The 23,061-nt window shown below is 44.7% G+C and overlaps 1 protein-coding gene across 4 annotated transcripts in view; it reads right to left on the reverse strand.

Annotated features, from left to right (window-relative positions):
• ARHGAP6 (Rho GTPase activating protein 6) overlaps positions 1-23,061 on the reverse strand; it is a 369,834-nt gene that overhangs the window by 111,590 nt on the left and 235,183 nt on the right. For all 4 annotated transcript variants that reach the window (XM_075336511.1, XM_075336514.1, XM_075336513.1 and 1 more), the window contains exon 2: positions 14,029-14,188. In XM_075336511.1, coding sequence (XP_075192626.1) covers positions 14,029-14,188 — 160 coding nt within the window. The remainder of the gene's footprint in view (positions 1-14,028; positions 14,189-23,061) is intronic.

Here is a 23,061-nt window from a genome sequence, read left to right on the forward strand (position 1 = left end):
AAAGGAAACCCTACAGGTTTTATCACAAATCTGCCTCAAAAACACATAAAATAGCGATAAAAATGCCCCGTCACACACAGAGATAAATCTTTGGCAGATCTGTGGTTGCAGTAAAATCATGGACATATTGTTCCATTTGTACACAGCCACAAACCTGGCACTGATTGTCCACAATTTCACTGCAACCACAGATCTACCACAGATCTGCCACAGATTTATCTCTGTGTGTGACAGGGCCTTCACAGTGTATTAACATGCCATCATTAAAGACCTTTAAAATAACAAACTAAGCTTGTAAACTCATAACTAGACCCTAACTAACCCATAACTAAGCTAATCTAACCAGGTCCAGCAATGCACATCTACAGCTCTCCTAACCACTGCAGCCAATCACTGGGCTCAGCAGCTTGTGCCATCATGTTCCATAGGGTTAACTTGCAGGTTTACAGCTTTCCAATGTTGTCCAGTCGCTTCACTGAAAATGTGGCTACCGGCAGTCCAGTCGCTTCACTGAAAATGTGGCTACCGGCAGTCCAGTCGCTTCACTGATACTGTGGTTACTGGCAGGAATTGAGCAATAAAGTTAATTATTAGTGATGAGCGAGTACTAAAAAGCTCGGGTGCTCGAAGCTCGGGCCGAGCCTCCCAAGATACTCGTGTACTCGGCCCGAGCAACGAGCCCAATGTTATCCTATGGGAGACCCGAGTATTTTTGTGAAATGACCCCCCGGCAGCATGGAGAAACCCTAAAAATGTCACAAAAGTCTCAGAAGAGTGCTCAAATGACATGGCAACAGCATGGGGAAGACCCCTTGAAGCATTTATCACTGAAAAGTCACAGCTGTGAACAATTTTGTCCGCGTTTTACGCCATTTTTACGGACTCACCAGAAAACCTTCCAAAATGACCCCAAAATGATTTTTCATGGCGGAAATGTTAAGGGCACATACCCAATAGTGAGATAGAGCTGGTGTATGTTACTTTTTGAGATTAATACATGAAAGATTTTACGTGAAAACATTGTGTGGCACTCCGATGTCCCTGAGAAGAGACGTACATGAAGGCCTCTTGAGTCTAATGTGCCCATTTTGAGGAAGTGAGTCTTTGTAGTATTTTCCTTTGCCAGGGCAGTCCAAAATTGTGAGGTTCACCAATGCCCCTGCATACAGACGTGCATGAGGGCCTGTAAACCTGAAGTGCCCATTGTAAGGAAGTGGGTCTATTGTAGTATAGCCCTTAGGCAGGGCAGCCAAAAATTGGGAGGCTCCACGTTGTCCCTGGGTAGAGACGTGCATGAGGGCCTGTAAACCTGAAGTGCCCATTGGAAGGAAGTGGGTCTATTGTAGTATAGCCCTTTGGCAGGGCAGCCAAAAATTGGGAGGCTCCACGTTGTCCCTGGATAGAGACGTGCATGAGGGCCTCAAAACATTAAGTGTCCATTGTCAGGAAGTGGGTGTATTATAGTATAGCCCTTAGGCAGGGCAGCCAAAAATTGGGAGGCTCCACGTTGTCCCTGGGTAGAGACGTGCATGAGGGCCTCAAAACATTAAGTGTCCATTGTCAGGAAGTGGGTGTATTATAGTATAGCCCTTAGGCAGGGCAGCCAAAAATTGGGAGGCTCCACGTTGTCCCTGGATAGAGACGTGCATGATGGCCTGTAAACCTGAAGTGCCCATTGGAAGGAAGTGGGTCTATTGTAGTATAGCCCTTAGGCAGGGCAGCCAAAAATTGGGAGGCTCCACGTTGTCCCTGGGTAGAGACGTGCATGAGGGCCTCAAAACATTAAGTGTCCATTGTCAGGAAGTGGGTGTATTATAGTATAGCCCTTAGGCAGGGCAGCCAAAAATTGGGAGGCTCCACGTTGTCCCTGGGTAGAGACGTGCATGAGGGCCTCAAAACATTAAGTGTCCATTGTCAGGAAGTGGGTGTATTATAGTATAGCCCTTAGGCAGGGCAGCCAAAAATTGGGAGGCTCCACGTTGTCCCTGGGTAGAGACGTGCATGAGGGCCTCAAAACATTAAGTGTCCATTGTCAGGAAGTGGGTGTATTATAGTATAGCCCTTAGGCAGGGCAGCCAAAAATTGGGAGGCTCCACGTTGTCCCTGGATAGAGACGTGCATGAGGGCCTGTAAACCTGAAGTGCCCATTGGAAGGAAGTGGGTGTATTATAGTATAGCCCTTAGGCAGGGCAGCCAAAAATTGGGAGGCTCCACATTGTCCCTGGATAGAGACGTGCATGATGGCCTGTAAACCTGAAGTGCCCATTGTAAGGAAGTGGGTCTATTGTAGTATAGCCCTTAGGCAGGGCAGCCAAAAATTGGGAGGCTCCACGTTGTCCCTGGGTAGAGACGTGCATGAGGGCCTCAAAACATTGTTCCCATTGCAAAGGAGCGGGTCTCCTGTCGTTGTAATGTCCATTCTGCAAAGAATGGGCGAAAAAATTTACCACTGGGGGTATACCTGAAACAAAGGCCTAAGTATTGCAATTTGTAACGGTCATCATCATGGTGGCGCATGAGGAGAAGGAGGAGCAGTCCAGCGATTATCCAAAGTCCAGAAGTGTGTACCCATGGGTGAGTGGAGGTACATGGCAAACTTTAAATTCCGCTCTCATTTGCTGGTGGTGTGGTGAAGTCTGGCCCAATCCAACCCTTGTTCATCTTGATCAGAGTCAGCCTGTCAGCATTTTCAGTTGACAGGCGGGTGCGTTTATCTGTAATGATTCCACCTGCGGCACTAAAAACACGCTCTGACAAAACGCTAGCAGCAGGGCAGGCCAGGACTTCCAAGGCGTAGAGAGCCAATTCATGCCACGTGTCCAGCTTGGATACCCAATAATTGTAAGGCACAGAGGAATGTCGGAGTACAGTTGTTCGATCTGCAAGGTACTCCTTCAGCATCTGGGCAAACTTAGGATTTCTTGTGGCACTACCCCGCAGCTCAGGGGCTGTGGTACGTGAGGGGCTGAGAAAACTGTCCCACATCTTAAAGACTGTTCCCCTACCTCTGGCGGATTGGACTTGTGCCTCTCTCGGCTGTACGCCTCGGTTGTCCACTGATTCATGACCTATGCCGCTAGCGTTTTGTGAGGGGAATGCTTTGCCTACTTCCGTGACTATGGCCTTCCGGAACTGCTGCATTTTGGTTGACCTCTCCTCCACGGGAATAAGAGACAAAAAGTTCTCCTTGTAGCGTGGGTCTAACAGTGTTACCAACCAGTAATGATTGTCGGCCAAGATGTTCTTAACGCGAGGGTCACGAGACAGGCAGCTTACCATAAAGTCAGCCATGTGCGCCAGACTCTTAACAGCCAGGACTTCAGTAGCCTGACCAACAAGATGACTGAACATTCAAAAACAGGAGAACAAAAAGTGGCTGATATGCAAAAAATTACAAGTATTTATTAAATAGTAATCAATTCATTACAAATATATCGTGGAGAAGATGAAAAGGACATGAAAGAACACTGGCACAAAGAATGGTAACACAGTTAATACAAAAAGCTGCACAAACGGTTAGAATGATACAATGCTAAGCAGTGACAATGTAAGTACATGATCAATCATAAAAAAACGTACCCAGTGCAGCCAGATTAACAAAAGTAAAGTGCCAATAGTGCAGAGGTCTGGATACCCCCCTAGGAAGGGTACTTACATTGTCACTGCTTAGCATTGTATCATTCTAACCGTTTGTGCAGCTTTTTGTATTAACTGTGTTACCATTCTTTGTGCCAGTGTTCTTTCATGTCCTTTTCATCTTCTCCACGATATATTTGTAATGAATTGATTACTATTTAATAAATACTTGTAATTTTTTGCATATCAGCCACTTTTTGTTCTCCTGTTTTTGATTGTTGCCTGTGGTTTGCAGCTCTTTCCACGGTTTCCACTTTTTTGGTTTTTCCGTGGTTCTTTTAAATTGAAATCATGTTTAGTGCCTAATGGATTGCTACGGTATTCTAAGATGACTGAACATGCTGTCCTCCTCCTCCTCATCTACCCTGTCCTCTGGCCAGCCACACTGAACCGAGGATCTGACTGGTGTGCATGTCATATCCTCAATTTGGCCGGAGAGTTGCTCCATGTCTTCATCCTCCTCCTCGTCATAGTCCTCCACTGCACGTTGTGATGAGACGAGGCTGGGCTGTGTGTTATCATCACCCACACCCACTACTGTTTCTTGCTGCAACTCATTGCGCTCCGCCTGCAATGCATCATGTTTGTTTTTCAGCAGAGACCGTTTTAGAAGGCAGAGTAGCGGTATGGTGACGCTAATAATGGCGTCATCACCACTCACCATCTTGGTGGAGTCCTCAAAGTTTTGGAGGATGGTACATAGGTCTGACATCCATCTCCACTCCTCAGGTGTTATGTGTGGAGTTTGACCCATTTCCCGACGGCTTAGGTGATGCAGGTACTCAACAACTGCCCTCTTCTGCTCACATATCCTGACCAACATGTGCAGAGTTGAATTCCAACGCGTGGGGACATCACACACCAGTCTGTGAGCCGGAAGATGCAAACTGCGCTGAAAGCCGGCAAGGCCGGCTGAAGCAGTAGGTGACTTTCGAAAATGTGCAGACAGGCGGCGAACTTTTACCAGCAGATCAGACAGCTCTGGGTATGACTTTAGAAACCGCTGAACCACGAGGTTGAGAACATGGGCCACGCATGGAACATGTGTCAGCTGGCCTCGCCTCAAAGCCGCCACCAGGTTCCGGCCATTGTCACACACGACCTTTCCTGGCTTTAGGTTCAGAGGTGTGAGCCAGTGATCTGCCTGCTGTTTCAGAGCTGTCCACAGCTCTTCTGCATTGTGGGGTTTGTCACCTATGCAGATTAGCTTCAGCACAGCCTGTTGCCGCTTCGCCGAGGCAGTGCTGCAGTGCTTCCAGCTTGTGACTGGTGTGGAGGGTACAGTGGATGAGGATGCGCAGGAGGAGGAGGAGGCTGAAGAGCATGACATTCCGGAGCTGTAGAGTGTGGGTGAAACACTGACTGAGGTAGGGCCTGCAAACCTTGGTGTGGGAAGGACGTGTTCCGTCCCTCGCTCAGACTGGGTCCCAGCTTCCACAATATTAACCCAGTGTGCCGTCAACGAGATGTAGCGGCCTTGCCCACAAGCACTTGTCCACGTGTCTGTGGTTAGGTGGACCTTGGGTGAAACAGCGTTGTTCAGGGCACGTGTGATGTTTTGTGACACGTGGTTATGCAACGCGGGGACGGCACACCGGGAGAAATAGTGGCGGCTGGGGACCGAGTAACGTGGGACAGCTGCCGCCATCAGGTCACGGAATGCTTCTGTCTCCACCAGCCTAAAAGGCAACATTTCCAGCGCAAGCAGTCGCGAAATGTTAGCATTTAGAACTGTGGCATGTGGGGTGTTGGCAGTGTATTTGCGCCTGCGTTCAAAGGTTTGCTGAATGGATAACTGAACGCTGCGCTGGGACAAGGACGTGCTTGATGATGGTGTTCTTTCTGCGTAGGCAACTGCAGGTGCAGGAGTGGAGGAGGCTTGTTCGCAGGCAGCATGGACAGGGGATTGGCTCGCATGCACAACCAGCGAAGACGTAGCAGTGACATCAGCAAGCACTGCTCCTCGACTCTGTTGTACTTCCCACAAAGTCGGGTGCTTGGCTGACATGTGCCTGATCATGCTGGTGGTGGTCAGGCTGCTAGTTTTGGTACCCCTGCTGATGCTGGCACGGCAGGTGTTGCAAATGGCCTTTTTTGAATCATCTGGATCCAACTTAAAAAACTGCCAGACTCGGGAAGACCTAACATTTGTACAGGCACCTTGTGTCGTCGTGTTGTTCCGGGGAACGGTTGCCTGACTTCTGCCTGGGGCCACCACCCTGCTTCTTACTGCCTGTTGTGATGCTACGCCTCCCTCCCCCTGTGCACTGCTGTCCTCGCTCTGCATATCCTCCTGCCAGGTTGGGTCAGTTACTGGATCATCCACCACGTCGTCTTCCTCTTCCGCACCCTGCTCCTCCTCCTGACTTCCTGACAATTGTGTCTCATCATCGTCCACCACTTGTTGAGACACGTTGCCAACTTCGTGAGAACGTGGCTGCTCAAATATTTGGCCATCTGTACAGACGATCTCCTCATGACCCACTTCAATATGAGCTGGCGAGAGGCCAGAATGTGTGAATGGAAACGTGAACAGCTCTTCCGAGTGTCCAAGTGTGGGATCATTAATGTCCGAGGAGGACGTGTACTCAGCCTGGTGGTAGGAAGGAGGATCAGGTTCAGAAATGTGCGGTGCAGTATCACGGCTACTGACACTTGACCGTGTGGAAGACAGAGTGTTTGTGGTGGTGCCAATCTGACTGGAAGCATTATCTGCTATCCAACTAACAACCTGTTGACACTGGTCTTGGTTCAAGAGCGGTGTACTGCTGCGGTCCCCAAGAATTTGGGACAGGACGTGCGAGCGACTAGATGTGGCCCTTTGTTGTGGCGAAATTAGAGCTTGCCCACGACCTCGGCCTCTGCCTGCACCACCATCACGTCCACTTCCTGGTTCCTTGCCAATGCCCTTGCGCATTTTGCAATGCTGTGCACTGCTGACGTGTATATTCACTACTTGTGCGTTATATCAAAGTTTGTGGAAATTGCACACAAGTGCACCTGTACGCTGCCACCAACAGGCACACACGTGCGGTTTTAAAAACCAAGCACGGACGCAATAAGAACCTAACAGGTTTTTTTGGGGAGCGACAATTACAGACAAGTCAGACACTATCTGGACTGTTTTACACTGTGTACACCAGCCCCAGATATGATGAAGGCTGGTATACGGTCACCACTAGGAATGGCTATATATACCCTGCCTGCCTGCCTGCCTGTATACTGGTACAATAGTCCTGACAAGGACTCTTCTGGTCACTAGCCTGTATTCAGACCTGGCTATACCCTGCCTGTATATAGCAACAATAGTCCTGAGAAGGACTCTGCTACTGTACTCCGACCTGGCTATACCCTGCCTGCCTGTATACAACTAGAATAGTCCTGAGAAGGACTTTTGGTCACACTGTTTGCAGCCCTGCAACTGAAAAAGCTATAAAGGGCCGCAAAGCTTTCCCTGAATCAGCGACACTCTCCCTGCACTGACTGTCTGGATAGCTGTGAGCAGAGCACAGCGCGCCGGCCGGTATAAAGGCTCGGTCACGCTGTGCAGGCCGGCCAATCACTGCAATTCCACAACTAACAGGGCTGTGGCATTGCAGTGGTCTGCCAGCCAATCCCTGCATGAGGGCTGGCTCTCAAAAGAGCGCCAACATGCAGAAATGAAGACCACGAGTACAGCACGAGTATCGCGAGATTACTCGGTCCCCGCCGAGCAGCCCGAGTACAGCGATACTCGTGCGAGTACCGAGTAGTTACAAGCATGCTCGCTCATCACTATTAATTATCTCTTGGTAGCTGTGCTTTCATTCAGGTGGCTGGCCAAAACTAAGCTTCAGATTAACCCTATATCTGCAGGTTAATGGCATGTGGGGGAATGCCAGTTTTCTTTTAAACATAGTAAACACAAGTAAGCATTAACCACAATTTTTGTATAATGTGACAAGTAAATAATCCAAAGCCTAAACACACTAATAACTGCAACCAAATAATTCTCTTGTTATCTGATATTTTACCCCACTCCACTTCACAGAATTGTGTCTGTGCAAGAACTGTTGATTTTAGGCTGTGCCACATTATGTGTGTTTTCATGTTTGGACTTTGACTAGTCTAATCCAAAAGGATAGAATTTCTTCTCTTTAGGATTATCGTCTTGCTGCAAAACGAGCTTTGGTTTTTCAATAAATATTTGAACATTTTCTTCCCATGTTTCTTAAAGGGAGTGAGTGGGCACAATCTCACTGTTCAAACCAACCACAGGCGCTTGATGAGCCATCGGCATGGCTTAAAGGGAACCTGTCATCAGAAATTTTGCTTTAAACCTAAAAGTTTTCCCCTCTGCAGCTCCTGGGCTGCATTCTAGTAAGGTTCCTGTACTTTTTGTGGCCCCTTTTAAACCAAATTAAATACTTTATAAACTTGTACCTTTTGCTATGTAAATTTTGTAAATCGTCCATGGGGGCGGGCTCTCTGCTGACCGTTGCTGTTCCTCCAGCAGATTTACGCTGCCCCCCAATGCTAAATTTCATATCTCAGGACACCGCCCCTGGGCGCCCGTGGTCCCGCGCATGTGCTGTGCGACTGTAGCGGGACTGTGCACTGTGTGCACGTGTGACCGCTGGTGACGTTTTGCGCAGGCACGAGGTTATGGGCGGCGCTGTGAGTGTCATCAGCAAGTGCCGCCCATAACCTCGTGACCGCACTTTGCCCTCTTCTTCCAGCATTCTGCGCAAGCGCTTGCTGGCCAGATGACCCGACGTCACCTCTTTCCCATCTTACCCTGCTGCAGGGTAAGATGGGAAGGAGGTGACGTCGGGTCATTTGGCTGGCGAGCACTTGCGCAGAACGCTGGAGGCAGTGGGGGAAAGCGCGTCCACGAGATTATGGGCGGGCACTTGCGATGCAATCACAGCGCCGCCCATAATCTCGTGCTTGTGACACACGTCACCAGCGATCCTGGCGTGGGCAGCACCTCGGGCGCAGTGGGCGGCGTCCTGATGGATGAAATGGAGCATGAGGGGATGGCGTCAATGTGCTGAAGGAACAGCAACGGTCAGCAGAGAGCCCGCCCCCATGGACGATTTACAAAATTTACATAGCAAAAGGTACAAGTTTATAAAGAATTTAATTTGGTTTAAAAGGGGCCACAAAAAGTACAGGAACCTTGCTAGAATGCAGCCCAGGAGCTCCAGAGGGGGAAACTTTTAGGTTTCAAGCTAAATTTCTGATGACAGGTTCCCTATAACAGTCTAGTGCCCATTCCCACCTCCTTATTTTACATATGTTTCTGACCCCTCTTTTTCCTGTAAAGCCAGAGCTGTCAATCAAAGAAGAGGAGGGTGGAGATACATGCAAAACAAGTAGATTGGAAGAGGCAATTAACTGTTTGGCCATGGTATAGGTGCACCATGATGCTGTGCTATGCTTTTGGAGTTACTTTATTTAAAGTACAAAATACAGATGCCTGGGCTTAGTTTGAACAGTCGTTTTGCATTGACAGACTCCTCATTTGATGTTAGATTGTCTGTTTGTAACGGATTTAGTGTTGGGGATGCAAGTTTGCTGGGTTAGAGGTCAGTGGTGTGGTGCTCGGCCTCATGCGGAATGATACCAGAGCAGGTCACAGATCATACCTAGAAAACTCTCACAAAAAGTCTTTGAACATTCCTAGATTACACATTCCTAGGGCACATGTGGCTGCTCTATGCCATATATCTGAAAGCTGTGAACAGAAGCTCAGAAAAGAGGGCTGTATTCAAATGCATGTGCGGAAAAGAAACTCTACCGTCTTGAAAAGTATTGGCACCCCTGCAATTCTGTCAGATAAGACTCAGTTTCTTCTTGAAAATGATTGCAATCACAAATTCTTTGGTATTATTATCTTCATTTAATTTGTCTTCAATGAAAAAAAAAAATTGTCATAAAGCCAAATTGGATATAATTCCACACCAAACATAAAAAAGGGGGTGGACAAAAGTATTGGCACTGTTTGAAAAAGCATGTGATGCTTCTCTAATTTGTGTAATTAACAGCACCTGTAACTTACCTGTGCCACCTAACAGGTGTTGGCAATAACTAAATCACACTTGCAGCCAGTTGACATGGATTAAAGTTGACTAAACCTCTGTCCTGTGTCCTTGTGTGTACCACATTGAGCATGGAGAAAAGAAAGAAGACCAAAGAACTGTCTGAGGACTTGAGAATCGAAAATGTGAGGAAGCATGAGCAATCTCAAGGCTACAAGTCCATCTCCAAAGACCTGACAGTTCCTGTGTCTATGGTGCGCAGTATCATCAAGAAGTTTAAAGCTCACATGGCACTGTGGCTAACCTCCCTAGATGTGGAAGTAAAAGAAAAATTGACAAGAGATTTCAACACAAGATTGTGCGGATGGTGGATAAAGAACCTCGACTAACATCCAAACAAGTTCAAGCTGCCCTGCAGTCCGAGGGTACAACAGTGTCAACCCGTACTATCCGTCGGCGTCTGAATGAAAAGGGACTGTATAGCAGGATACCCAGGAAGACCCCACTTCTTACCCCGAGACATAAAAAAGCCAGGCTGGAGTTCGCCAAAACTTACCTGAGAAAGCCTAAAACGTTTTGGAAGAATGTTCTCTGGTCAGATGAGACAAAAGTAGAGCTTTTTGGGAAAAGCCATCAACATAGAGTTTCCAGGAAAAAAAAGAGGCATTCAAAGGAAAGAACACGGTCCCTACAGTTAAACATGGCGGAGGTTCCCTGATGTTTTGGGGTTGCTTTGCTGCCTCTGGCACTGGACTGCTTGATCGTGTGCATGGCATTATGAAGTCTGAAGACTACCAACAAATTTTGCAGCATAATGTAGGGCCCAGTGTGAGAAAGCTGGGTCTTCCTCAGAGGTCATGGGTCTTCCAGCAGGACAATGACCCAAAACACACTTCAAAAAGCACTAGAAAATGGTTTGATAGAAAGCACTGGAGACTACTAAAGTGGCCAGCAATGAGTCCAGACCTGAATCCCATAGAACACCTGTGGAGAGATCTCAAAATGGGAGTTTGGAGAAGGCACCCTTCAAATCTCGGGGACCTGGAGCAGTTTGCCAAAGAAGAATGGTCTAAAATTCCAGCAGATCATTGTAAGAAACTCAATGATGGTTACCGAAAGTGGTTGTTCGCAGTTATTTTGGCTAAAGGTTGTGCAACCAAGTATTAGGCTAAGGCGGGCTTTGCACACTACGACATCGCAGGTGCGATGTCGGTGGGGTCAAATTGAAAATTACGCACTTCCGGCATCGCATGCGACATCGTAGTGTGTAAAGGCTCGATGATACGATTAACGAGCGCAAAAGCGTCGTAATCGTATCATCGGTGCAGCGTCGGCGTAATCCATGATTACGCTGATGCGACGGTCCGATGTTGTTCCTCGTTCCTGCGGCAGCACAGATCGCTGTGTGTGAAGCCGCAGGAGAGATGAACATCTCCTACCGGCGTCACTGCGGCTTCCGTAGGATATGCGGAAGGAAGGAGGTGGGCAAGATGTTTACATCCCGCTCATCTCCGCCCCTCCGCTCCTATTGGCCGCCTGCCGTGTGATGTCGCAGTGACGCCATACAGCCCGCCCCCTTAATAAGGAGGCGGGTCGCCGGCCAGAGCGACGGTCGCAGGACAGGTGAGTCCATGTGAAGCTGCCGTAGCGATAATGTTCGCTACGGCAGTTATCACAAGGATATCGCAGCTGCGACGGGGGCGGGGACTATCGCGCTCGGCATCGCAGCATCGGCCTGCGATGTCGCAGCGTGCAAAGCCCGCCTAAGAGTGCCAATACTTTTGTCTGGCCCATTTTTGGAGTTTTGTGTGAAATGATCAATGATTTGATTTTTGTTTCATTCTCTTTTGTGTTTGTTCATTGCAAGCAAAATAAATGAAGATAATAATACCAAAGAATTTGTGATTGCAATCATTTTCAAGAAGAAACTGAGTGTTATCTGACAGAATTGCAGGGCTACCAATACTTTTGGCCAGCACTGTAGATACATGGATAGATAAATACATAGATAGATACAGTTGAAACCAGAAATTTACATACACTATGCATATATTTTTCACTATCTGACATGAAATCAGAATAAATCTTTCCTGTTTAGGAACCAAAATTATTTATATTTGCAAAATGCCAGAATAATGAGAGAGAATATTTTCAGACATTTTTATTAATTTCTGCAAACTTAGAAGTTTACATACACTAAAGGCCGCTTTACACGCTGCAACATCGCTAGCAATGTCACTAGCGATCGCACCCGCCCCCGTCGTGCGTGCGTCACGGGCAAATCGCTGCCCGTGGTGAACAATATTGCAGGTACGCGTCACACGCACATACCTTCCTAACGACGTCGCTTTGGCGCCGAACAAACTCTTGTTTAAGGGGGAGGTTCGTGCGGCCTCACAGCGACGTCACACAGCGGGCCATCAATAGAAGTGGAGGGGTGGAGAGCAGTCTCATTAACGTCACTCCCACCTCGTTGCCGGAGGATGCAGGAATGCTGTTGTTTGTCGTTCCCGGGGTGTCACACGTAGCAATGTGTGCTGCCTCAGGAACGACGAACAACCTGTGTCCTAAAAGATCAATGATTTTTTAGAAAGGAATGACGTGTCAACAATCAACGATATTTCCCTTTTTCACATCGTTAGCGGTCGCACGTAGGTGTCACACGCAACGACGTCGCTAACGACACCGGATGTGCATCACGAATTCCGTGACCCCAGCAATATCTCGTTAGTGATGTCATTGCGTGTAACAGGGCCTTTAGAGTACTATGCCTTTAAACAATATGGGACAGCCCATATGATGAAGTCATGTGTTTGGAAGTTTCTGATAGGTTTATTGGCAACATCTGAGTTAATTAGAGACACATCTGTGGATGTATTTTAATGCATAACTGAAACAAACTGCTTCTTTGTGTAGCATCATGGGAAAGTCAAAATAAATTAGCCAAGACCTGAATTGTGGACTTGCACAAGTCTGGTTCATCCTTGGGTGCAATTTCCAGATACCTGAAGGTGCCTCGTTCATCTGTACAAACAATTATATGCAAGTACAAACAAGATTGGAATGTCCAGCCATCATACCACTCAGAAAGGAAACGGATTGTGCGTACCAGATATGAACGTGCTTTGGTCAAACATGTGCAAATCAACCCAAGAACAAAAGCAAAAGACCTTGTGAATATGCTGATGGAAGCTGGTAATATTGTGTCATTATCCACAGTGAAATGAACACTGTATCAACATGGGCTGAAAGGCCACTCTGCCAGGAAGAAGCCATTACTCCAAAAGAAACATAAAAAAGCCAGATTAATGTTTGAAAATGCATACAGGAACCAAGACATTAATTTCTGGAGACATATCCTGTGGTCTGAAGAAACTTAAATTGAACTGTTTGGCCATAATGACCATTGTTACTTTTGGAGAAAAAAGGGAGAACCTCTGAAGCTTCAGAACACCATCCCAACTGTAAAACACAGGGGTGGCAGCATCATATTGTGGGGTTGTTTTGGTGCAGGAAGGACTGGTGCACTTCACAAAATAAATGGCATTACGAGGAAAGATTATGTGGCAATGGCAATACTAAAACAACATCTCAAGACATCAGCCAGGAACTTAAAGCTTGGAGGGAAATGGGTCTTCCAAATGGACAACAACACGAAGCATACTGCCAAACTGGATACAAAGTGGCTTAAAAATAACAAAGTCAATGTTTTGGAGTGGCCATCATAAAGCCCTGATCTTAATCCTACTGAAAATTTATAGGCAAAGCTGAAAATGCAGGTGCGAGCAAGGCAACCTACAAACATGGCTTAGTTACACCAGTTCTGTTAGGAGGAATGGGCCCAAATGCCTACCAACTATTGTGAGAAGCTTGTGGAAGGATATCCAAAACATTTGACACCAGTCATACAGTTTAAGTGCAATGGTAAAAAATACTAATGAAATGTATGTAAACTTTTGACTTTGCAGAAAGTAATAAAAATGCTTTAAAACATTCTCTCTCTCTCATTATTCTGGCATTTGCCAAATATAAATAATTTTGCTTCCTAATTGACCTAAAACAGGAAAGGTTGATTGTTGTACGTATACCCTCTTTCACTTGTAATGCGCCATGGAAAAAATGGCGCTAAAATAATAAATAATAATAATAAATAATAATAATTCTGATTTCATGTCAGATAGTGAGAAAAACATGCAGATGTGTCTTTATAGCGAGAGGAGGGAAACGTCTGGTTTCAATTGTAGATAGATAGAAGATACATGGTGTTTAACAAATTATGCTTTATGTTAATCATTATTAGCATTACAAATGCTTCGTAAGAAACATAATTAGGTACCAAAAAAAGTAGGAAAAAAAAACAAGTGTTTACCTTTGGGAATGGTGATCTGACAACCCAAATCAAAATCTTGCTGCAGACGATAAAAGGCAACTTCCTGCAGACGTGCCCGCTCCAGTTCAGATAGGCTTTGTATGGGAACCGATTTCAGACGTACAGTTCGGCCAGACATACTGTTCCATGTAAAATCACCCTAAAGGCAAATAAAGCAAACATATTCTTGAATGTGTTCTGCAGCATAAAACACCACAGAGCGCAATTCATAGTATTTCACACTATTTTAAAATAAGGACTTAATCAGGCTCTACCCCTGGCCGTCTCCTTCCAGCATTATTGCAGGTGATTGACGGGTCTCTTCCATAAGAAACATCTGTCAATCACCTTGAGTGTTGCTAAGAAAAGCCGGCCCGGGAAGGAGTCGGACTGCTATCCTGTCTGCCCGACTCTGAAATTTAAAGTATATTTTCATTGAAACCATGGAACATATCAGAGATAAATATATCTTAGAAAGAAAAAACATGAAAGCCAGCTCAACTCAAAATGGCATGTATTACATTCAATCAATTTGAGATTTTTGTAGCAAAACAATTGCAATTTCTTGAGCTACCCCGGCACGTCACGCCATCTTATTGGGGCAGTCCTACTCTAAAATATTTTATACTAAAAATGTGCCATACAGCCTCACATATTAAAAAAGTAGAACTGTTTATAGCAGCATTTACCTGGTGCTTTTCAATCCCGTACCCATGACTGTATTATCGCTGTGGGCGCGACAGGCCCAAGCAAATGCTGCATGAAGTAAATAGCCTGAGGACAGGGCCTGATGGCTGAATGTGAACAGCCACCAATTGCCAAAATCAAGACATGTGGAAAAACAAACCAAAATTGAGGTGCACAGCAAGGTGGGGGTCAGACACCGACCAATTCAACAAAGAAATATAAATATAAATATATCTTTCTTTAAATTGTTCAGCAAGGCTCTGATTTATGTTTATGCAGCATTAATAACCTGTCAGATTCCCTTTAAAAAGTAATTAAACCTTTTTCTTATGTAATTAACCCTTCCCAAACACTATTTTGTAGTGTTGTGTCAATGCTCATGTCATTCTCCTTTATAAGATGATTTCAACTGCTGCTAATATCCATGTACTATATTTCAACACTCTGTGTGCAGGACTGTCCCTTTCTAAGTCTCTCTAATCCCAATATTTAGATAGGATCATTAACTGGACAATGAAATAGAAAGGCAGCATATTTTTTTGGGATAGAAGGGAACAAAATGAAGTAATGAAGTACTGAATATTGCAAAAATACATAACTTTTGAAATGGCTGAGAGAACTAGATAGATACAACTTTGGTTACTCTCTAAAATGAATTACCAACCTCTACTTGGGCACAATATTAAACAGTAACTAAACACTTTTTTCCTTTACGAATTTTTCTACTATATGCCATCTTGCTTCCTTTTCTTCCGAATTCCATGAAAGAGCTGTTTCAGCTGCCTGGTTCATGCACGTAGAGTGGCTGTTTTGAACTCAGGTCTGGCAATTATCCGTACGCTACTTTGAACTCCTCTGCTCCCCTCCCCATGTTCAGGCAGGAAGAAAGTTTGTAAATAGTTTCCAGTCATGGTTGTGGGTATTTTACCCAAATGCTCCAATTACCCAATGTGAGGGCTCATCCTGTATATAGCGGCTATGTGATGGCTCATACTATATGTGGGGCTGTTTGAGGGCTTATACTGTATATATAGGGCTCTTTGAGGGCTCGAAATGTATATATGGAACTCTTTGAATGCTGATACTGTATATAGCGGCTATGTGAGAGCTCATCATTTATATAGTTGCTATATGAGTGCTCATCCTGTATATAGTGACTATGTGAGGGCTCAAACTATATATGTGGGGCTGTTTGAGGGCTTAAACTGTGTGTATATATACAGCTGTTTGAGGGCTCATATTGTATTTATGGAACTGTTTGAGAGCTCATCCTGTATATAGGGGCTATTTGAGGGCTCATTCTGTATATGTGGGGCTGTTTGAGGGCTTATACTGCATATATAGTGCTATGTGAGAGCTCGTATTGTATATATGGGACTAATTGAGGGTTCTTATTGTATATAGGGGGCTGTGTGGGGGCTCATACTGTATATAAGTGCTATGTGATGGCTCATACTGTATATAGGGAGCTATGTGAGGGCTCATACTGTATCTAGAGTACTATATGGGAGCTCATACTGCATATGCGGGGATATGTGAGGCCTAATATTGTATATATGGGCAATGTGGGGTAACATGCTGTATAGAGGGGAGATCAGAAATAGCTCAAACCGTATGTAGGGGCCTGTGTGGGGCTCATATTGAATATAGAGGCTATGTGGGGGCTTACACGTTATATTGGGGGATGTCGGAATACTTAGTGGTGCTCAATATTAAGTGATACACTTAATATAAAATAATGATTTTGGTATAACTAATATATTAATAATAATATTGAGCAGATTTAATTTCAGCCTATTGGTTTAACCTCCACAACAGTCACGGGCTCTCCTGTGTTGCTTCTGCAGATGTGTACCAATACCAGATCACCTGGGTATTAAGCAGATGACCTTTTACATCATCTAATAAAAGGGATATGACATGTCATGTGATACATTGGGGCTGGGGGGCTCACACCTTCTAACCTGCCTCGGGACCCTGGCTAGTCTTAAAGGGAACCTGTCATCAGAAATTTAGCTTGAAACCTAAAAGTGTCTCCCTCTGCAGCTCCTGGGCTGCATTCTAGCAAGGTTCCTGTACTTTTTGTGGCCCCTGTTAAACCAAATTAAATACTTTATAAACTTGTACCTTTTGCTATGTAAATTTTGTAAATCGTCCATGGGGGCGGGCTCTCTGGTGACCGTTGCTGTTCCTCCAGCACATTGACGCCATCCCCCCACGCTCCATTTTATCCATCAGGACGCCGCCCACTGCGCCCGAGGTGCCACCCACGCCAGGATCGCTGGTGACGTGTGTCACAAGCACGAGATTATGGGCGGCGCTGTGATTGCATCGCAAGTGCCCGCCCATAATCTCGTGGACGTGCTTTCCCCAGTGCCTCCAGCGTTCTGCGCAAGCGCTCGCCGGCCAAATGACCCGACGTCACCTCCTTCCCATCTTACCCTGCAGCAGGGCAAGATGGGAAAGAGGTGACGTCGGGTCATCTGGCCAGCAAGCGCTTGCGCAGAACGCTGGAGGAAGAGGGGAAAGTGCGGTCACGAGGTTATGCGCGGCACTTGCTGATGACACTCACAGCGCCGCCCATAACCTCGTGCCTGCGCAAAACGTCACCAGCGGTCACACGTGCAAACAGTGCACAGTCCCGCTACAGTCGCACAGCGCATGCGCGGGACCATGGGCGCCCAGGGGCGGTGTCCTGAGATATGAAATTCAGCGTTGGGGGCGGCGTAAATCTGCTGGAGGAACAGCAACGGTCAGCAGAGAGCCCGCCCCCATGGACGATTTACAAAATTTACATAGCAAAAGGTACAAGTTTATAAAGTATTTAATTTGGTTTAAAAGGGGCCACAAAAAGTACAGGAACCTTACTAGAATGCAGCCCAGGAGCTGCAGAGGGGGAAACTTTTAGGTTTAAAGCAAAATTTCTGATGACAGGTTCCCTTTAATCCGCCCCTGATTCAGAGAATTATACCTATAAGATTGAAAACATTGAAACAGCTTCATTCTGTAGCATCAGAGCCTAGTACATTTGTCTAGAGACTTTAACATATGAGGAAGGTTTCAGTGCACTTTTGCTCCCCGTATCACTCTCACTGGATGTAATTCTTGAACACACGATTTGGCTGCTATGTTAAAAAAGAATGTAATATACATTACTGAAATATTCTGTGTAATGTAAGCTAAAATTTATTTTTCCTAACATCTTACATACAAGCAAAATTTTATTTAAAAATATACTCAAATCCTTAATGTAAGCAGTGAAACAGAACATTTGTTTAAGTGTTTACATAAAGTATGATGACTTGCCAGAATTGGGATTCAGTCGAGACCGACAATACAGGAAAATGATTAAAGTCCAGCACAAGAGATGTTAGAAAGCAGAGGCCTCTGAGCACATATATAATGTGTCTACAGAAAGGAATACATTTCCTGTGGTTAATGGAAGAATAACATGCTTGAACTGTGCCCATGTTTTCATATTATTGGTCATTTTAGAAATCTGTGAGAAGCATATTCTGCATGGTAAGAAGTCAGACTGTTTATCCACGTTTTCAGCATATACATACAAAATTCACACCTACTAGAAGTAATCTTAACACGAAAACATAGCTTAAACCTCAAAGAACAAGCAATATAGTGGGGCAAATGGGAGCACAAAATCTACATTCCTGAATCATGATCCCCTGCCAAATGTAGAAGTAGATTCACTTAATATGTATGTAGTTTTGAGTTGAGATATTAAGGGACCTATAGCAAATCCCTGTGTTAGTGTACCGTCTCACTAAACAACGTACCAGCGATTCTGACCACAATATGACCTGGACAGGATTGCTGGTGCGTCGCTACATGGTCGCTGATGAGCTGTCAATCAGGCAGATCTCACCAGCGACCAGCCACCAGCCACCAGCGACGCGTGGAAGCGATGCTGCGCTTGGTAACTATGTTAAATATCGGGTAACTAAGCAAAATGCTTTGCTTGGTTACCCGATATTTACCTTGGTTACCAGCGCACACCGTTTAGCGCTGCCTCTCTGCACTCATAGCCAGGGTACACATCGGGTTACTAAGCAAACCGCTTTGCTTATTTACACGATGTGTACTCTGGCTATGTGTGCAGGGAGCCGTCACTGGCAGCCTGAGAGCGGCGTATGCTAGAAACCAAGGTAAATATCGGGTAACCAAGCAAATCCTCAGCTGTCAGACGCCGGCTCCCTGCTCCCTGCACATTTAGATCGTTGCTCTCTTGCTGTCAAACACAGCGATGTGTGCTTCACAGCGGGAAAGCAACGAGCAAAAAATGAACCAGAGCAGTGTGTAACGATCAGCGATCTCACAGCAGGGGCCAGGTCGCTGCTTAGTGTCACACACAGCGAGATCGCTGCTGAAGTCACTGGTGCGTCACAAAACCTGTGACTCAGCAGCGATTTCGCTAGCGATCTCGCTATGTGAGAAGTACCCCTTATTCAACATGTTTATCAATTATTTTGATGAACGAATAGAGGGTAAATACAAAGCTAGGAGCTAATACTAGATAAGAAAGAGAGAGGATTCAACAATCTCTAAACAACTGGAACAGTGGGCAGCAACTAACAGAATGGCTTTTAACAGCGAGAAATGCAAAGTCCTACATCTGGGCAAGAAAAATGAAAAAAAACCCATACAAAATGGGAGGAATAGGGCTAAGCAACAGCACATGTGAAAAAGACTTAGGTATACTAATAGATCACAAAGTGAACATGACTCAACAGTGTGGTGCAGTATCAAAAAAGGCAAACATAGTTGTGGCATGTATTAAGAAAAGCATAGAGTCTAGATAATGTGAAGTAATTATTGCCCTCCACTCATCTTTGGTCAGACCTTGTCTGAAATACTGTGTCCAGTTCTAGGCAAAACATTTTAAAGTGCACCAATCACCAGGATTTTCCTATATAACCAAAAGCCAGTGCTATACTGGCACTATCAGGCTGATTCTATACATACCTTTAGTTGTCAGCTCGGATGCATAGTTTTTCAAATACAAGCAAGTAAAGCTTGTAAAATGAACAATTTTTTGATTGGCAGCAGCTGACGATCAGCTAATAGCTAGGGTCGGTTTTGATAGTGATTCCCGCCCCCCTGCATGTTAATCCTCCCCCTATCTTTTATTTATGCTAATTCTATTATAGAAGTGTTTTACTAATGGTTGTAGCTAGAAAGAACTGTGCTGATGTCATACCCATGTGACCAGAAGGGGCGGGGCCTCAGCCAACATAGCTGATACCCGAAAGCAACATTATTTGTCTGTTGGCTGATGCTCCGCCCCTTCTGATTACATGGGTATGACGTCAGCAAGATTCTTCTAGCCACTTTGATTTAGCCACAACCATTAGTTGAGGGTGATCAATGAGTGTTACAGGCTCCCACAAGAGGTGCTGAGTTCCTCTTCAATGGAAATCTTCAAAAAGAGACTACACAGACACCTGTGTGGGATGATATAGTGAATCCTGCAGTGAGAAGAAGGTTGGACCAGATGACCAGGAGGTCCCTTTCAACCCTACCATTTTATGATTCTATGAAAATGTGGACCACACTTGAACAATGTTAATCAGTGAATTGAGCGAAAAAAGTCATAGCTTATATGTTTGGGGTGAGAGACAGAAACATGCAGGCATATTGTGTGTAATGACTAGAGATGAGCCAATTTATTAGGCTGAAGTCAGACTGCCGTAGATTCTCTCATGTGAGAAAATCAGGATGATTATGCTAATGACACTGATAAAACTCTCTTCAGAGTGTGATCAGAGTGTCAATGCTCTCAGATGAGAGAGTCGGAGCACATTGTGAGAAGATGGAAAACAAAATTGAATTTCTCCATCTTCTACACTTTGTGAATCTGCGGAAATAGGACTGTGTTCAGATGTCATCCAAGTGCAGTCTGATGAGTTGCACGCCCCCATAGAGTTGAATGGGTTTGCGCCATCCGATATACGCTGCCGATACAGCATGCAGCATTTTTTTTCTCATATTGAATCAGCATGAGAAATAAGCGCTGGTTGTCACTGCCCCATACAATAACATTAGACCACGTGCTATCCGATAAAACATCAGATAGCACTCGGCCGAGTTATAGGATCATGTGAGCGAGTCTTTAGAGGGAGAATGTATTCTTTTCGAATTTTACCAAAATTTTTATTCTCCAGATTTATTTAGAGCGGATTTAGCAAAATGCAGACAGCTATGGCTACCATTATTATAAGCCATAGTTAAAAACAAATAATACTCACCCCACCACTCACCAGTGCTGTCTCAGGACAATCAGGGCTCAGACATCAGAGGCCGATTAAGACCCTGAAGCAAATTGAAGTGACTAAAGGTGATGCGCAAAGTGGAGGACGAGAAGAAAAGAAACGTGGACAGGCTGCGGGGGGCAATGGGACAGATGAGCAGTAAGGTGAGTATTTTTTTTTCTTGTTACATTCTACATTAATTATGCTCTGGGGTCTGGAAAGTCCCAAAACCATATTAAGGAAAGTACAGTCAGCAATAGATAACCTCACTGCATATCGAATTTCCTTTTTAAAATTCGCATGATTGACAGATTGGATAGTGTCTAGTAATGACAGTTCTAAAGCTGTTTTACACATGCCCCTCCATATCCCTACCTCTGATGGATGCTGTTGAAGCAGATATAGACTCACTTTACAAAAAAGCAAATGTTCTAATGAAATGACAAAATATTAAAAGTTGTATTAGAATGTATCATTATGGAAAACACTACACGTAGTTTCAACTGTCAGAAGACGACACTGCTTGGAGATTCGGCAATGATCCAACATCTGTGCACATGTACAGAGGTAGATGAGTTGCTGAATAATTTTTAAGACCCTTTTTGATACTCTCTAATATTTCAATGATTCTTAATTTTATGGAATCATTGATTTACCATAAGTCTTTGTTCACATTTGTGTTAGGCGTCCTTTCAGGATACAAAAACATAACTCATAGGTGAAATAGTCTCATCACATAATGGACACTTCAATATCGCCCAGCAGACTGCATTATAGTAGGGTCCATCAGGTTTTCATCATTTTACCTATATGACTGATTCAATGATGAAAGCTTCTGATGGAGCCTGAAACACAGATGTGAACTAGGTCATAGAGAATCTTTTCAGTCCACATATTGGTCTTGCTAAGTTGAAAATAACATGTTCAAAAAAACCTTTATTTTAAATTTCAAGACAACAATATAACAATGTGATGGCAACTCATTAACACTAGAACTACTGGACTCATGACACCTATATAGAAATACATGGTGCAAAGTAGTCAAAATGACTACCTCAGTAGTTCTAGTGTTAAAGACTAGGACTGGTTTTGAGCACCCTTGGTATGTCCTTAAAGGAGTTGCCCACTGATTAGACCATCCCTTCTCAATCCACATGTAAAATGATAGCTTTTACACTCACAGTGTAAGCACCATTCCAGTGATATTGGCACTGCTCTCATGATACATTGCTCTGTCATGGGAGCTCTGCAGCTAATCAGTGGCAGCTTCACTCGCACTTCTTTTGGACAAAACTGACTCCTGGAATAAGTAAGAGAAGCTGCCCTCTGACTGCAAATGAATTTCCGAAGCGAGTGAGAGGGAAGCAGTCAGCTGATTGTCTGCAGGGCTTGTGTGATATAACAATGTCACGTAAGCATCGAGAGACTGGAATAGTGCCCACACCGGAGGTGAGGGAAACTATGGAGATTGAGTGGTGAACAACCCCTTTAACCTTCGTCAGGCTGCATAATTTTGCAACAAAAACAGCGACCCCTTATCTCGGAAGGGGGTGGAGATATTTTATTGAAATTTGGCCAATATATTCTGGACCAAAACCGCAGAGATGTCACGAAATTTCAGCCCTCTACAGCTTTTGGAAAAAAAAATGTATTGCAATTTTATAACGGAATAGTTACAATTGTACCTATTCAGCCGGACAAAGGTTAAAGCTTTTCCTTCTCTGTATATACATTACAAATTAAACAAAGATTCAACATGATGAATTGTAGAACAATTGTTGGGTTCTGAATGTACTCTTAATAGTACCCAATTCTTTAATAATGAGGAATGTTCTAATGCTAGTGAAACTGGAAGAACATCACAATTGGGAAAGATTTCTTGTTTTTTTGTCTGAAAAAAATGAAAGAAAGAAGAAAGAAGGGAGTGCTCTGAGCCTTCTCCATGACAACATGAGATTTAGGTCATATGTGAATCTAATGAAACATCAATAATTAAAACAATATTAAAAGCCAGAGCCTAAAGCTAAAAGGAGAGCGAATGATTAAAGTTATACAAAGGCTGCGTATTCCTCTTTGTATA

This window comes from Anomaloglossus baeobatrachus, chromosome 2 (assembly GCF_048569485.1).
Source record: "Anomaloglossus baeobatrachus isolate aAnoBae1 chromosome 2, aAnoBae1.hap1, whole genome shotgun sequence".
Classification (NCBI taxonomy): Eukaryota; Metazoa; Chordata; class Amphibia; order Anura; family Aromobatidae; genus Anomaloglossus; species Anomaloglossus baeobatrachus.